The following is a 14814-nucleotide window of genomic DNA, read 5'->3' as shown; positions in this document are numbered from 1 at the left end:
GCTGGAGCTCAGAGGAATCAAGTCTGAGTAAGTTCATGCGTTGGTCCTTTAAAAGGGACTGCCTGGTTCTCCAGTAGCCTCCATGTCATTCAGACATAATAACTGCTGGTTTTTAGTCTGAAGTTTTGGGGACTTCTCTTCCCAGCTCTGGAACACTGGGATAGGGGTATTGTGTGGGGCTGGGACCCCTTGCTTCTCAAAGGAGGCCTCTGCAGTGGAGATAGCCCTCCCAATTAAAAACACACCACACATGGGTGTCGGACCATCCCATTCTGCACTTCTGTCCCTCCTACCAGTCTGGAAGTACTTTCTTCTTTACTTCTCTAGCTATAGGACTTCCCGTCAGCCAGATTCCAGGCAGTTCTGAATTATGGTTGGTCTGTATGTGAAATGTAATTTTGATATGGTTGTGGGAGGCAGTGAGTACAGGCATTTACCTCTGCCGCTATCTTGGTTCTCTCCTGTTCAGCGAATTAAAAAAATTCCAGATCTGTAGGAACAAATTATGGCAGTAAAAATGTATCTCACATTTTTAAAAGATTTCTTTCAATTCTAATGATGTTATGGGGAGGCAATTGCTGTTACACTCACATAAAATAGTATTATAAAAAAAACAACAGTAAATGCCCACTACCAGATATTCTCTTTCCAGTTCTAAAATTTCCATTTAGTTCTTTTCTTTCTCTTTCTCTGCTGAGAATTTCTATTTGTCTAATTTTTTTTCAGTATACTTTTCATTGTCACATAGAGTATAGTTATAAAAGCTGCTTTACAGTGTCTGCCTCACATTTCCAAAATTCTGAAACAGCATATAATTGGGTCATTTTTTGTACCCATTCAGCTACCCTATGTCTCTTGATTGGAGCATTTAGTCCATTTACATTCAAGGTTATTATTAATAGGTATTTTTTTATTGCCTTTTTAATTCTGTGTGTTTATAGTTCTCTCTCTCTCTCTCTCTCTCTCTCTCTCCCTCCCTCCCTCCCTCCCTCCCTCCTTCTCATCACAGCAGTCTCTTTAGCATTTCTTTCAGTGCTGGTTTGGTGGTGATAAACTCCTTCAGCCTTTTTGTTGTCTGGGAAGCTCTTTATTTGACCATCTATTTTGAATGATAGCCTTTCTGGATAGAGTAATCTTGGTTTCAGATCCTTGATTTTCATTACCTTGATTACTTCATGCCATTCCCTTCTGGCCTGTAGACTTTTTGATGAGAAATCAGGTTACAGCCATATGGAGTTCCTTTGTAGGTAACAAATTGCTTTTCTCCTGCTGCCTTTAAGATTCTTTCTGTGTTTTTTATTTTAATTGTGATATGTCTGGGTGTGGGCCTGTTTGGGTTCTTCTTGCTTGGGACTCTCCATGCTTCCTGTATTTGTGTGACTTTTTCCTTCACCAGGTTAGGGAAGTTTTCTGCTATTATTTCTTCAAACACATTCTCTATCCTTTGCTCACTTTCTTCACCTTCTGGTACACCTGCTATTTGAATATTGTTACGTTTCACATTGTCCCACAGCTCCCTTAAGCTGTCCTGTTTTCTAATTCTTTTCTTTTTGATTCTCTGAGTGATTTTTTTCTACTCTGTCTTCTAATTCACTGCGCTGATCCTTGGCTTCCCATAATCTACTCTGTCTTCCTTCCAATGTGTTCTTTATTAGTGCTATGTCATTCTTTATTTCCAACTGGCCCTTATTCATAGTTACTATATGTTTTCTCATGCTGTTGAGCATCTTCACCTTCATTATTCTAAACTTTATATCTGATAAATTTTTTATCTTCATTTTGTTTAGCTCTTTTTCTGAGGAATTCTCTTTTTCTTTCATTTGGTGCTTGTTTTTTGTTTATTTGTTTGTTTGTTTTGTCTCCCCATTTTGGCTGCCGGTTTGGGTTTGTGTCTGTGTATTAGGTAGATCTTCTATGATTCTCAGTCTCCAGTGCAGGACAATGTCAGATGCTGTTTCTGTCTGGCCTTGAGTTCCCTGTTTGGGGCTATAAGCAATCCACAGCTTGTGGCTCCCTCTGCTGGGGCTGGGTATCTTTGTAATGGACCAACTTATACACCAGACTCTGCTTTTTCTAGCCCTGGGCCCAGAAGGAAATCAGGCAAAGACACAAAACCTCCAAAGATCTGCCCCTGCCTGTAGTTTGATTGTTATTCTCAGAGTCTTAGTTTGCCTCAGGTTATAGACCACAGGGTAAGGCAAGAGGTCTTCCAACAAAGGCCGGCAGCATGAGGGAATGACTCAGCACAGGAAACTTGAGTGGCTGCCCTCCAAGCTCCAACTCCAGAGCCCCTAACCCTGGCTTCTACTCACACAGCTCCAGTCCACTCTGCCTTCCCTCTGCCAGAGCTCAAGGTGAGTGGCTGCACACAAAATTTTGTGTGTTGGCTCTTTAAATGGGTGCCAGTATTACTATCTGTCTCTGGCTGGCAGAGAGCAGCCCTGATGCTTTTTACAGCCAGATATTCTGTTGGATCCCTTCTCAGTTCTGGTTCTCTGGGCTGGGGAGCCAAGCTTGGGGTTTAGACCCCAGAGTTCTCAGTGGGAAACTGCCCCTCCCCACCTCCAGCTGAGATATCCCTCTGGAACTTCAGCTACTGCCTATGGGAGCCCAACGAGCCTTCTCGTGCCTCTGCATTTCCTACCAGTCTCTATGTGGTCTCCACTTTCTGTCCTTGGTTATCAGGTGTCTCTCCAGCTAGCCTTCAGTTGATTTGTCAGGGTGCTTTTTCTGTAATTTAGTTGTATTTCCAATTTGGTCCTAGCAGATTGTCAGTGTAGCTTCCATTTACTCCGCCACCATTCTGAATGTTCTGTCACACTATTTTTGTTTATATATCACAACTAGAGGCCCAGTGCATGGATTCATGCACTAGTGGGGTCCCTCCGCATGGCCTGCAGAGATTAGGCCGAAACCAGCAGTCCAACACCTCCTGCTGTTCCTGCCTGCCACCTGCTCATCCTGGCCCCGCTTCGCTTACCACGGCTTGTGCCCAGTCAGTCCCGATTGGGAGAGGCTTGCGCCGCCGCAGCAGCACTCACCAGACATGAGCCCTTCCTCTGGTTCCCGTCAGTCAGCTAAGCGGTGCTCCTGCTGTGGGAGTGCACTGACCACCAGGGGCAGCTCCTGCGTGAACATCTGCCCCCTAGTGGTCAGTGCGTGTCATAGCGACTGTTCGACTGGTTGTTCGGTCACTTCGACTAGAGGCCTGGTGCATGGATTCGTGCACATTGAGAGGAAATTAATTGGAAGAAATATTTTATTTTTTTTATTTTTTTTTTTTTTTTAAATATATTTTATTGATTTTTTACAGAGAGGAAGGGAGAGAGATAGAGAGTTAGAAACATCGATGAGAGAGAATCATCGATCAGCTGCCTCCTGCACATCTCCCACTGGGGATATGCCCGCAACCCAGGTACATGCCCTTGACCGGAATCGAACCTGGGACCTCTCAGTCCGCAGGCCGACGCTCTATCCACTGAGCCAAACCGGTTTCGGCGGAAGAAATATTTTAGAGGCTGGGGAGGGACCGCGAGAAATTGGCCGGCCGGGGAGGGACTGTGGGAGGTTGGTTCCAGGGTGTGCCCGGCTTATCTCGCCCAGTCCCGATTGGGGCCGATTGGGGCCCTTGCCCAGTCCTGATTGGGGCCGATTGGGCTGGCCAGCTGGTGAGGGGCCATGGGAGGTTGGCCGGCTGGGGGGGGGGGACTGTGGCAAGGCTCTGGGGTGTGTCCGGTCCATCTTGCTCAATCCTGATCGGCCAAACCCCAATGGCAAGCTAACCTACCCGTCGGAGTGTCTGCCCCCTGATAGTCAGTGCGTGTCATAGCAACTGGTGGAACGAATGGTTGGACACTTAACATATTAGGCTTTTATTATATTGGATAGCCCTCTAAACAGCTTGGTGGGCTTGCCTTGAAGGCATTTATTTCTGTGCTATCTTGAAGAATGAATCTTTGTGAAAGTTGATGACTGTCTATATTTTGTAGTGTTGAAATATATGTGTCAGTTTACCACTAAAATATTAAGTATGTTGTCTGTGATCTCTTCTGATAATTGTATGTGAACTGTATTTAAAGTATATGCACTGTCCTTCCCCCCCCCCCCCCCCCCCCCGCCGATTTTTCTTCTTGACTTAAGGTCCATATAGCTTTTGTAGCATTGCAGGGTACATGGTATTATTTTGTACCAACATAGAATTTTTGTTTTAGTTGAATGCGATAGATATTTACTGTCTGTTGGAACAAGGCGTACACATGGATGGAGAGAATGAAAACACAGGCTTTGACCTATAGAAGCATGAGGTCCAGAAGGGGATGAGATAAGTGTGCAAACCAGCCATCAGGTAGAATGTGACAATCATTAGAAAGATGGCAGTGAAGATGTGGAGGGAGAGGCTCTGTCCTGTTGGGTGAAGTTAGGAAAGCTTTTATGAAAGAAGTGACATTTGAGCTGGCTCTTGATAGATGTATAGTATCTGTTTCTTTGCATGGTAGTGGGAGGCACAATATGTGATGGAGACAGGAGAGCAAAGGAGGGAGTTAATTTAGCATAGGGATTCTGATTGAAGTAAAGGTTAAGTATGTTTGTTCCGTATTGGAAAGGGTCTTAACATCAGAAGAAATAGCTTGAAATTAATTTGGGCAAGAGGGATGAGGTCTCCATCGGCCCATGAACTGAAGGGTCCCGGCTTCGATTCTGGTGAAGGATATGTACCTAGGTTGCAGGCTCGGTTCATGCAGGAGGTAACCAATCAATGTGTCTCTCTCACATCGATGATGTTTATCTCTCTACGTCTCTCCCCCTCCCTTCCACTTTCTCCAAAAATCTATGGAAAAAAATATCCTTGGGTGACGAGTAACAAAAAGAAAGAAGGAAAGAAAGAAAGAAAGAAAGAAAGAAAGAAAGAAAGAAAGAAAGAAAGATAAGAGTGATGAGCTGTCAAAGCTATATGTGAAAGTGATAAGGCTTCCCATATGCTCAGGACCCTGTGCTTGCACATGTGTAATGGGTGGATTGAGTAGCCTTTGGTTGTCTGCCATGTGTGCCTTTCTTTAAGTGAACTCATGACAACTATTAGTTTTCTTGGGGAAAAGCCCCTTGAACTTTAAATACTTATTTCATGTATCTACTGATATATTCACTGAATATTGACCATTTTATAATGTAGCAGGTATATGGCAGAATGCCAAGTACAGTCCCTACCTTCCAGGTGTGCTTAGGGGCAGTTTTGGTAAAGACTTCACAGCTGAGACAGTTCTTCAGCTGTACCTCAGAGGAGGAAAATTGGGAGCTCCAGGTAGAGGAACAGCATGTGAGGCATTTACCTGGCAAGCACAAAAGCATACAGAAGTATGATCCGGAGCAGGAACTCCATGCTGTTAATGGGTCTGAAGAGTTGGGTGTGAGGCAAAAGGGAGAGCTGAGGTGGGGAGGCAGCACCAGCTTGTAGAGAACCTTGTGGGACACTTAGGGACATTTCAAGAGACTTTATCTTGAAGGCAAGGGGAAGATATTGAGTTAGTTTACATAGGCACAGGGAAACAATCAGTTTTGTGATTTAAATTAAAGGAAAAAGGTGAGAGGTAGTTCCCATGATCCCAGTGAGGCCTAAGTAAGACTAGAAATAAAGAGAAAGAGCCCAGATAAGGGAAAGATACACAAGAGTTCAGTGGTTTGACCATATGCAGAGTGAAATTCAAACCTCATTTTATTATCTACTAATGGTTTCCGGCCTGGAGACAGAGTTGGTAGGTAGAGGAGTCAGCTTGAGAAGGGAGCACTCCAAGGGTGCCTGGGAGAAAGAGGCAGTGGGAGGACCCTAGGTGTGTTAATTCCATGAACTTCCCAAAGTATGTCGTGGCTTATTCTATATATATATATATATATATATATATATATATATATATATATATATATATAATTTAAATGCCCCTATCCTGTGAATAGATAGCCTAGGTGTCTTGTGCTTTAGATACATGACAGTAGTTTTATGTGTATTTTAATGCAGAAAGTAAATACTCCCATGCCAGCATCTGTTCAGTTTGCCCTTTCTTAGTCGGGTGAGTGCTCTAGATTCAACCTATGGATTGTCTCATTAACCCTAACACCCTGACCCCCAGAAGCAACAACACTGATTTATATGATCTTTACCCCTTGGCAGTCTATTCTAGAGTGGGATTTTTTGTAAGCAAAGAGGAGACCGAGAAAGGTGCTAGGATGTTAAAATGAATGACGTCGTTTTTGTTGTCGGCCATCTGACTCATTCTTGCAAAATAAAGGGAAGCGTGTGGATGACTTTTTGAAACCTACTTCTTGAAGTCATTTTCCGTAACACGTTGGAAAAGCTGATGTGTCTATATTCAGAACTAATATTGACTTGAGGGAGATTCCCTATTGGGGCTTGGTGGCTTGTTGCCCGAACCTTTGAAATGTGAAGGAAGCCCCCCCAGAGCGAGGCTATAGACCTTGTGGTGATACTTGCCATCATGCTCAATATGACACATCTAACGTGTGTGTGTGTGTGTGGGGGGGGCGCAGGGGGCGGGGTGTGTGTCTCTGAGTTTTTCATGTTTCCAGTAAGTGAAGATGAATTTAATCAGATTTTAATTTTAAAATTGAGGAATAGCATGTGTTTGGGGGCAGACTTCACTGCTTGCAGAAGTCTTCATTACCAATTATTGATCTTTAGAAACTTTCCTAAATTCCTTTTTCTTTTGACTAATGTAATATGAATAGAAATGCCAAGAAGCCTTCCTTGCAATGTCATTTATCTCTTACCAATCTCATCTTCCTTTCAGATATTGTCAGATGCAACACAGCCTCTTGAAAGTCAGAATTTTTCTCCTGTGGTGAGAGATGTAAGTTCTAAAACTAATTTTTTTCTATGAGTGTACTTTTCCCCACTGCCACCCCCCCGCCCCCGCCCGCCCCGTCTCCCTTCCCTTCCTCCCTCCCCGTGTCTCTGTCTCTTCTCCATCAATCATGAGCCCATGTTTGTGGGACTAATATGTGGATATTAAAGACATGTCTTGTATCATATACATTTAGGCAGTGATTACATCCAACGGTATTTTGACTGATAAGTATAAATATATCCAGAAACTCCGAGAGAGCAGGTAAGCATTATTCTTATCTTGGATCTGATGAGTATTTTTCAATGTTTCAATGTGAGTTCAGAAGAACTAGGTTTATACAACAGGAAAAATTTGAAAATGCCTATAAATATAGGACACCCAAACTAAGTGACTGGTTGAAACCAGTGTGAATTATTTTCTCTGGGACAATGTTGGGCTGTATCCTATTCTGTGTAGATTTGTATGCAAACCAACGTAAGTCCAAAAGACCATCCTTTCTGGGAACCCCCCTCTCTAGCACTTTGCCTATTGTCATGCCTCTGTGACTTGCTTGAAGGACAGTGAGCAAACTAACTTTTTCTGAGGTGCTTTCAGTCTGGTTTTTAGTTGAGGGTTTGGACTCTTTTGTGTAGTGTAATATTTAGGAAAGTGGGCTCTTGGTTAGAGAGTAGAAGCTGTGAAGAAAGAAAATGATCAGAAGTCGGTTTTCCCAGGGATTCTTCCTAGGAGGAAGGTGCCAAAAAGTACCGTGACAAGTCTGCCCAAGACAGTAGTTCTCACAGGAAGGCACTTAGCTAAGGCCCTCGTTCCCTCAACTGCTTTTCCTACTCAAAGTTTGAAAACGTTGACATTTCTTTGGAATGTTCTAGTCCACTTCAGCCGAGTGCACTTGGTTTGTGTTTAGCTCTGCTCCCCACTGGTCTATTCCCATCTAACAAAATAACCCATGCACTGAATGCTCAGGAGAAAGCAGAGTGGGGAGATTCATAACAAATAAACCAGCAAACAGACTGTCTTATCTTCTTTCTCGGTTGTTGTCTCTACAAGAGGTAAATGCAGAGCGCTGCACAGATCTGTTATGCTTTTTCCATGTATTTGCTTGTAGTTACTTTTTATGCTTCAATGAAATATTTTGGCACAAGACAGCAAGAGTGTATAATTTGTGTGTCAAAAAAAACAGCTAACTCTGCAACTTAGGAGAGTTAATTATTGGGGAAACGTCATATGTACTTGTTTTTTTATACTCCCTGTGTCTTTTGATTCTCATCACCTGATGATCTCATACTAATCCTAATGCCATGTCTAACGTGACCAGTGACGATGGCATCTTCACTCTTACACACCTTATTTCATGTGGCAGCAGGTCTACTTGGCTCCAGTCACTAGGGTTTCCTGCCTTCCTTCCCTAGTGGAATCTAGTGCCAAGAGAGTAATATGAAGATTGAATTTTGAAAGGAAATTTAATTATCTTGCACCCTGCCTTATTCTTATGTTATCTTTATCACTTAACACAGAGGTTATTAACCTGGAGTGTTTTGGGGTGCCGATGAGACGAACTGTATTAGAATCTAGGTGCGATTTAAAAAAAAATTATTTGGAACACCACATTTAGACATCAAAATATGTTTCAATTATATACACTGTAGGAAGTGTTATTAGGAAGCATATCCAATAATCAAATAAAATAGTGATATTTACTGGGAGATGGTATGGAATGGGGGTAGAAGTTAAAGACCTTCCCTCATCAGTAATATAAGTATTGGGATGATGAGAGACAGGGACATTTTACATTTATAGTTATTTTTATTCAATCATAATTAATGAAAAAGTCCAAGTTTGAGAGATATCCTGGTCTAAAAGAGCTAAACAATAGAGCTTGCTGCTTAAGTTCCTGGCACCAGGCCATTTCCATGGTTGTACATTGATATCTGGGAATTTGATTCAGAAGGCCTTTATTGAGTACCTATTGTATTTAAGACAAACTAAACTGAGAATCAGTGTGTTTATAAAGATGAGTAAGACTTAATCACTGTCTTGGAGGTCATAGTTTGTTGGAAAGACAAAGAGTTATCTGTCAGGAAAGTACAAATTCTGAACAAAATGAACTGTTCAAGAATTAAATTCCTGCCTGGTAACTTCTCTTAGGTTTCTGTATTTGAACCCTGACATTTGTGATTTCAAAGTTATGGTTTCAACTATTGTCAAGTGATCCTAAAGATAAACAGCCAAACAAATGTCTAATATGGATGATAATAATCTCCTCGGATTTTGTGTGGAGTGAATAAGGTTTCCATGGTAAAGCTTCTAGCACGATTTTGAATCACGTCCCCTTGGAGAACAAAGTGTGAGACCAAGTTACTCAGTCATGAGTAAGAGAGTCAATGGTCCAGCATCTGTGACTCACTAGGCAAATGCATGAAAGTCTATGAACATACACCTCAGAGATGTCAGGGACTGTTGTCCATTGTACAAAATCTGAAATAATCAATGAAAAATGTTAGTGTAGGGAACGCCCGTTGAGGTTCTTTTTATGAATAATGTGGGGAAATTATTGCTTCATAGTGTTAACTTTTAGTTTGGTTTGTTGCCAGCAAGATTCTATTATTTAATTTTGTTGTTGTTGTTAAATGATACCCCTACCCTGCCTTTTTATTGATTTTTATAGGGAACGTGCTCAGTCACTTTCAATGGGCACCAAGAAAAAGGTCTTGGTCCTTGGAACTGGTTATGTATCTGAGCCTGTATTGGAATACCTGTCAAGAGATAACAACATAGAAATAACAGTAGGTAAATGAGCCCTGATATTTGAAGAAGAAGAGAAACCAATTCCATGTTTCCCTTGTGAATTTTAAATGACTTTTGTTTCTAAACTTTGAAAAATTACTTTGGAGATATTAAAACGTGTTTGCTCTCTGACTAGTAGAGGGAAATCTAAAATTTGGGTTTCTTTATTCTTGAAATAGGCTCTGACCTAAGGAATCAAATTGAGCAGTTAGGCAAGAAATATAATATTAATCCTGTTATCATGGACATCAGTAAACAGGAAGAGAAGTTGGCCTCCTTGGTGGCAAAACAGCATCTTGTCATCAGGTTAGTATTTAGCAAGAAATGATTGCTGCGTATTTTGTTGGTGGTGTTATTTCTCTTTCCTTAATTTTAAAATTTAGCAAACTGGTGGCCTTTCATGAAAGTTAGCATTAGCAAAATCTGTTTTATATTTAATTTTTCTTGATTGAGTTTCCCTGCTGAATAGTGATAATGCTGTGGAACATGGTTATCCTGCAATGTTCCTCAAATAACTTATTTTTAAGTTGCAGAAAGAGTGTTTTGAGGTAAGCACAGTGACTACCAAAATAAATAAGGGATATGTTTCACAAAAAATATATACTGATGTATCAAATCTTTTTGGTTTGAATGTTTCAATTTTAGTTTTTGATGTTTTAAAGTAAATATTAATCAAGTTTGATACGTTGCTTTGAAAATTACATTTGTATTTTGTGTATGTTTTTACAAGTGGTATTTCCAAGTATTTGAATTAATTGACTTAGAGTTATGGCCTCTGGCTAGTTACTGTATCACATAAACAATCAGTTATGAACTCTAATCCCTTTGTCTAAAAAAGCACCATCAATCAAAGTTCTATCATTCTAGTTCTCAACATATTATTAGGTTAGTGCAATTAATGTCAAATAAAAAAAATATTAGATCTAGATAACACTTTTAGTAGGCAAGTTTTCAATGATCAGAAGGTGACAAAAGTCTCCACTTAACCTTTCAGATGATGTAATTCTACTCTTTCTATTAATACTTTTTCAACAAAGCATTTTGCAAGTATTTTGCTCATTGGCTTTTAAATTATTTCCATATTTAGTAATAATTCTTTTTATGTTTTTATTCTCAATTAAAGTTTAGTTTTAGTATTATTTTGTATTGGTTTCAGATGTACAGAATCGTGGTTAGACAATTTTTTTATTATTTTTTTTATTTTTTAAAATTTTATTTATAGAGAATTTTTTAAGGAGTGTTGAAAATTTAATATGATTTTTCTAAGTATTCAAAGGGATTAAATAATGAACATTACTGAAGTATTCTTAATCTTCCAAAAATATACTACAGCACAAAAAGTTAAGGGTTTCACTTAAATTTAATTTTCTTGGGCTTAAATAAATAGCTATTAATTTATCCATGGTAACTTTTCTTTTTTTAAAATTGAATTTATTGGGATGGCATTGCTTCACAAAACCATACAGGTTTCAAGTGTACAACTCAACCAAACATCATCTGCCCACTGCATGTGCACCCATCGTCCCAAGCAAAGTATCTTTCTGTCACAATTCTCCCCACCTTTACCCAGCTACCTCCCACTACCTTTTCCCTCTGGTTATCACCATAGTGTTGTCTGTGTTATATACTTAAGGGGTTGGTTGTTTTGTTTGTTTGTTTTGCTTAATTCCTTCACTATCTTTCATCTAGCCCTTCAACACCCTCCCCTCCTTCAGCTGTCAGTCTGTTCCATGTATGCATGCCTCTGTTTCTATTTTGCTTGCCAGTTTATTTTGTTCATTAGATTCCACATATAAGTGAGATCATAGGGTATTTCTCTTTCTCTTACTGCCTTATTTCACTTAGTATTATAATCTCCAGGTCCATCCATACTGTTGCAAAACGTAAGATTTCCTTTATTTTAAGTCCCAGTGGTATTTTTTTTTTTTAGCTTTTTAAATTTTTTTTTTAAATCTTTATTGTTGAAAGTATTGCATATGTAATTTTCTCCCATTAACCCCCTCCTGCCCACTCCCACCCCCTAGCCCAGGCCTTCACCATCCTATTGTCTGTGCCCATGGGTTATGCATATATGCATACAAGGTCTTTGCTGGATTACCTCCCACCTACCACTCTCCCCAACCTTCCGTCTGAGATTTCACACTCTGTTCCATGCTTCTGTGTTTTTGGATCCACTGCATTCCTCAGTTTATTTTGTTTCTTAGATTCTACATATGAGTAAGATCATGTGATACTTACCTTTTTCTGACTGTTATTTCACTTAGCATGATACTCTCCAGGTCCCTCCATGCTGTCTCAAAGGGGAAGAGATTCTTCTTTTTTACTGCTGCATAGTATTCCATGGTATAAATGTACCACAGCTTTTGGGGTCTTATTTGGTTCCATATAAATTTTTGGAGTATTTGTTCTAGATCTGTGAAATATGCTGTAGGTATTTTAAAAGGGATTGTATTGAATTTGTAGATTGCCTTGGGTAGTGTGGACATTTTAATGATGTTAATTCTACTAATCCATGAACAGGGTATATTCTTCCACTTTTTAATATCTTCCTCTATCTCTTTTTTCAATGTCCTGTAGTTCTCTAAGTATAAGTTTTTCACCTCCTTGGTTAAATTTATTCCTAAGTATCTTATTTTTGTTATTGTTGCAATGGTAAATGGGATATATTGTTTAGTTTCTCTTTCTGAGAATTCTTTATTGCTGTATAAAAAAGTCATTGATTTTTGATTGTTGATTTTGTATCCTGCTACATTGCAAAATTCATTTATTAAATATAGTAGTTTTTTGGTGGAGTCTTTAGGGTTTTTCCATGTATAATATCATGTCATCTGCAAATAATGAGAGTTTTATTTCCTCCTTTTCCATTTGGATGCCATTTATTTCTTCTTCTTGTCTGATTGCTGTGACTAGGACTTCTAATACTATGTTGAATAAGAGTGGTGAAAGTGGACATCCCTGTCTTGTTCCTGTTCTTAAGGGAAATGGTTTTAGTTTTTGTCCCATTGAGTATGATGTTAGTTGTAGGCTTGTCATGTATAGCTTTTACCATGTTGAGGTATACTCTCTCTATTCCCATTATGCTGAGAGTTTTTATCAAAAATGGGTGTTGAATTTTGTCAAATGCTTTTTCTGTGTCTATTGATATGATCATGTGATTTTTGTCTTTCACTTTGTTTATGTGATGTATTATGTTTATTGATTTGTGACTGTTGCACCAGCCTTGTATCCCTAGAATAAATCCTACTTGGTCATGGTGTATGATCTTTTTAATATGTTGCTGGATCCAATTTGCTAATATTTTGTTGAGGACTTTAGCATCTATGTTCATTAGCGATACTGGCCTGTAATTCTCTTTCTTTGTAGTGTCTTTATCTGGTTTTGGAATTAAGATAATGCTGGCCTCACAAAAAGAGGTTTTTTTAAAATTACTGCTTCAATTTCTTTAGTTGTAATTGGTCTATTCAAATTTTCTGATTCTTCCTGAATTGGTTTTGGAAGATTGTATGTTCCATTTTGCCCAGGTTGGACAAATAGTTGGACAAATAGTTTGTTGGCATATAGTTATTCATAGTATTTTTTTTTTTACAATCTTTTGTATTTCTGTTGTATCAGTTGTTACTTCTCCTCTTTCATTTCTGATTTTATTTATTTGGGAACCTCTCTTTTTTTTCTTGATGAGTCTGGTTGAAGGTTCATCGATCTTGTTTATCTTTTCAAAGAACCAGCTCTTGGTTTCACTGATCTTTTGTAATGCCTTTTTAGTCTCTATGCCATTTATTTCCACTCTCATCTTAATTATTTCCTTCCTTCTACTTATTCTGGGGTTTGTTTATTGTTATTTATTTATTTATTTTTTACTTCTTTTAGGTATAGGGTTAGATTGTTTGATTTTTTTTCTTCTTTTTTTTTTAAAATATATTTTATTGATTTTTTATAGAGAGGAAGGGAGAGAGATAGAGAGTTAGAAACATCGATGAGAGAGAAACATTGATCAGCTGCCTCCTGCACATCTCCTACTGGGGATGTGCCCGCAAGCAAGGTACATGCCCTTGACCGGAATCGAACCTGGGACCTTTCAGTCTGCAGGCCGACGCTCTATCCACTGAGCCAAACTGGTTTCAGCAGCTTCTTAAGGTTGGCCTATATTGCTATGAACTTCCCTCTCAGGACAGCTTTTGCTGTGTCCCAGAGATTTTGGGTGGTTGTGTGTTCAGTTTAGTTCATTTCCAGGCAGCTTTTAATTTCTTCTTTGATCTCACTGGTAACCCATTCATTGTTTAATAACATGCTGTTTAGCCTCCATGTTTAGCCTTCAGTTTTTGTTTTTTTTAAATTGTAATTAATTTCTAGTTTTATACCATTGTGGTTAGAGAAGATGCTTGATATAATTTTAATCTTTTTAAATTTGTTACGACTTTTTTTTTGTCCTAACATGTGGTCTATCTTTGAGAAATTTCCATGTGCGCTTAAGAAGAGTGTAATTTCTGTTGCTTTGAGATAAAATGTTCTGTAAATTCATCTAATCCAGTGTGTTGTTTAAGATTCCTGTTGCCTTGTTGATGAATTTTTGTCTGGAAGATCTATCCATTGATGTCAGTGGGTGTTAAAACCCTCTACTATTACTGTATTGCTATTGATCTTTCACTTAATGTCTACCAATAATTTCTTTATATATTTAGTTGCTCCTGTGTTGGTTGCATATATGTTTACAGGGGTTATATCCTCTTGTTGAATCAATCCCTTTAGTATTATGTGGTGGTCTTCTTTGTATCTCATTATGGCCTTTATTTTGAATTTTATTTTGTCTGATATAAGCTATCCCAGCTTTTTTTATTTGCATGAAATATTTTTTCCATCTCTTTACTTTCAGTAATAACTTCTTTGGATTGAAAAAGCCAGGAAATAGAGATCAAGGGTTTCCTATTGATACTGGCAAAATATGTACATAATTTTATTCTACATGATAATAAATCTATTTAACAATACTTATTCTATTGACCTGAGCAGGAGTAGAGTCTAAGAAATTTTGTTTTATGTGAAAGAGAGAAAATCTCAAGTATGCAGGATGACATTGACATATACATGGACATAGTGTGAATGTGTTTATAAGTTTGTATTTATATTTTCATGGTTACTACGTAGAATGCTTTATCAAATAGGCAATAAGCTAGTG

At 38.9% G+C, this 14814-nt stretch overlaps 1 protein-coding gene across 1 annotated transcript in view; it reads left to right on the top strand.

Annotated features, from left to right (window-relative positions):
• Window positions 1-14814, top strand: part of AASS (aminoadipate-semialdehyde synthase) — a gene marked incomplete at its 5' end in the record, with an annotated part of 60552 nt that overhangs the window by 23083 nt on the left and 22655 nt on the right. The window contains 4 exons of the mRNA XM_081102633.1: window positions 6801-6860; window positions 7051-7118; window positions 9523-9644; window positions 9821-9947. Coding sequence (XP_080958759.1) covers window positions 6801-6860; window positions 7051-7118; window positions 9523-9644; window positions 9821-9947 — 377 coding nt within the window. The remainder of the gene's footprint in view (window positions 1-6800; window positions 6861-7050; window positions 7119-9522; window positions 9645-9820; window positions 9948-14814) is intronic.

The sequence above is a fragment of the Myotis nattereri genome (genome assembly GCF_964212035.1).
Source record: "Myotis nattereri genome assembly, chromosome: 11".
Lineage (NCBI taxonomy): Eukaryota > Metazoa > Chordata > Mammalia > Chiroptera > Vespertilionidae > Myotis > Myotis nattereri.
This window is presented reverse-complemented; position numbering and strand designations above follow the sequence as displayed.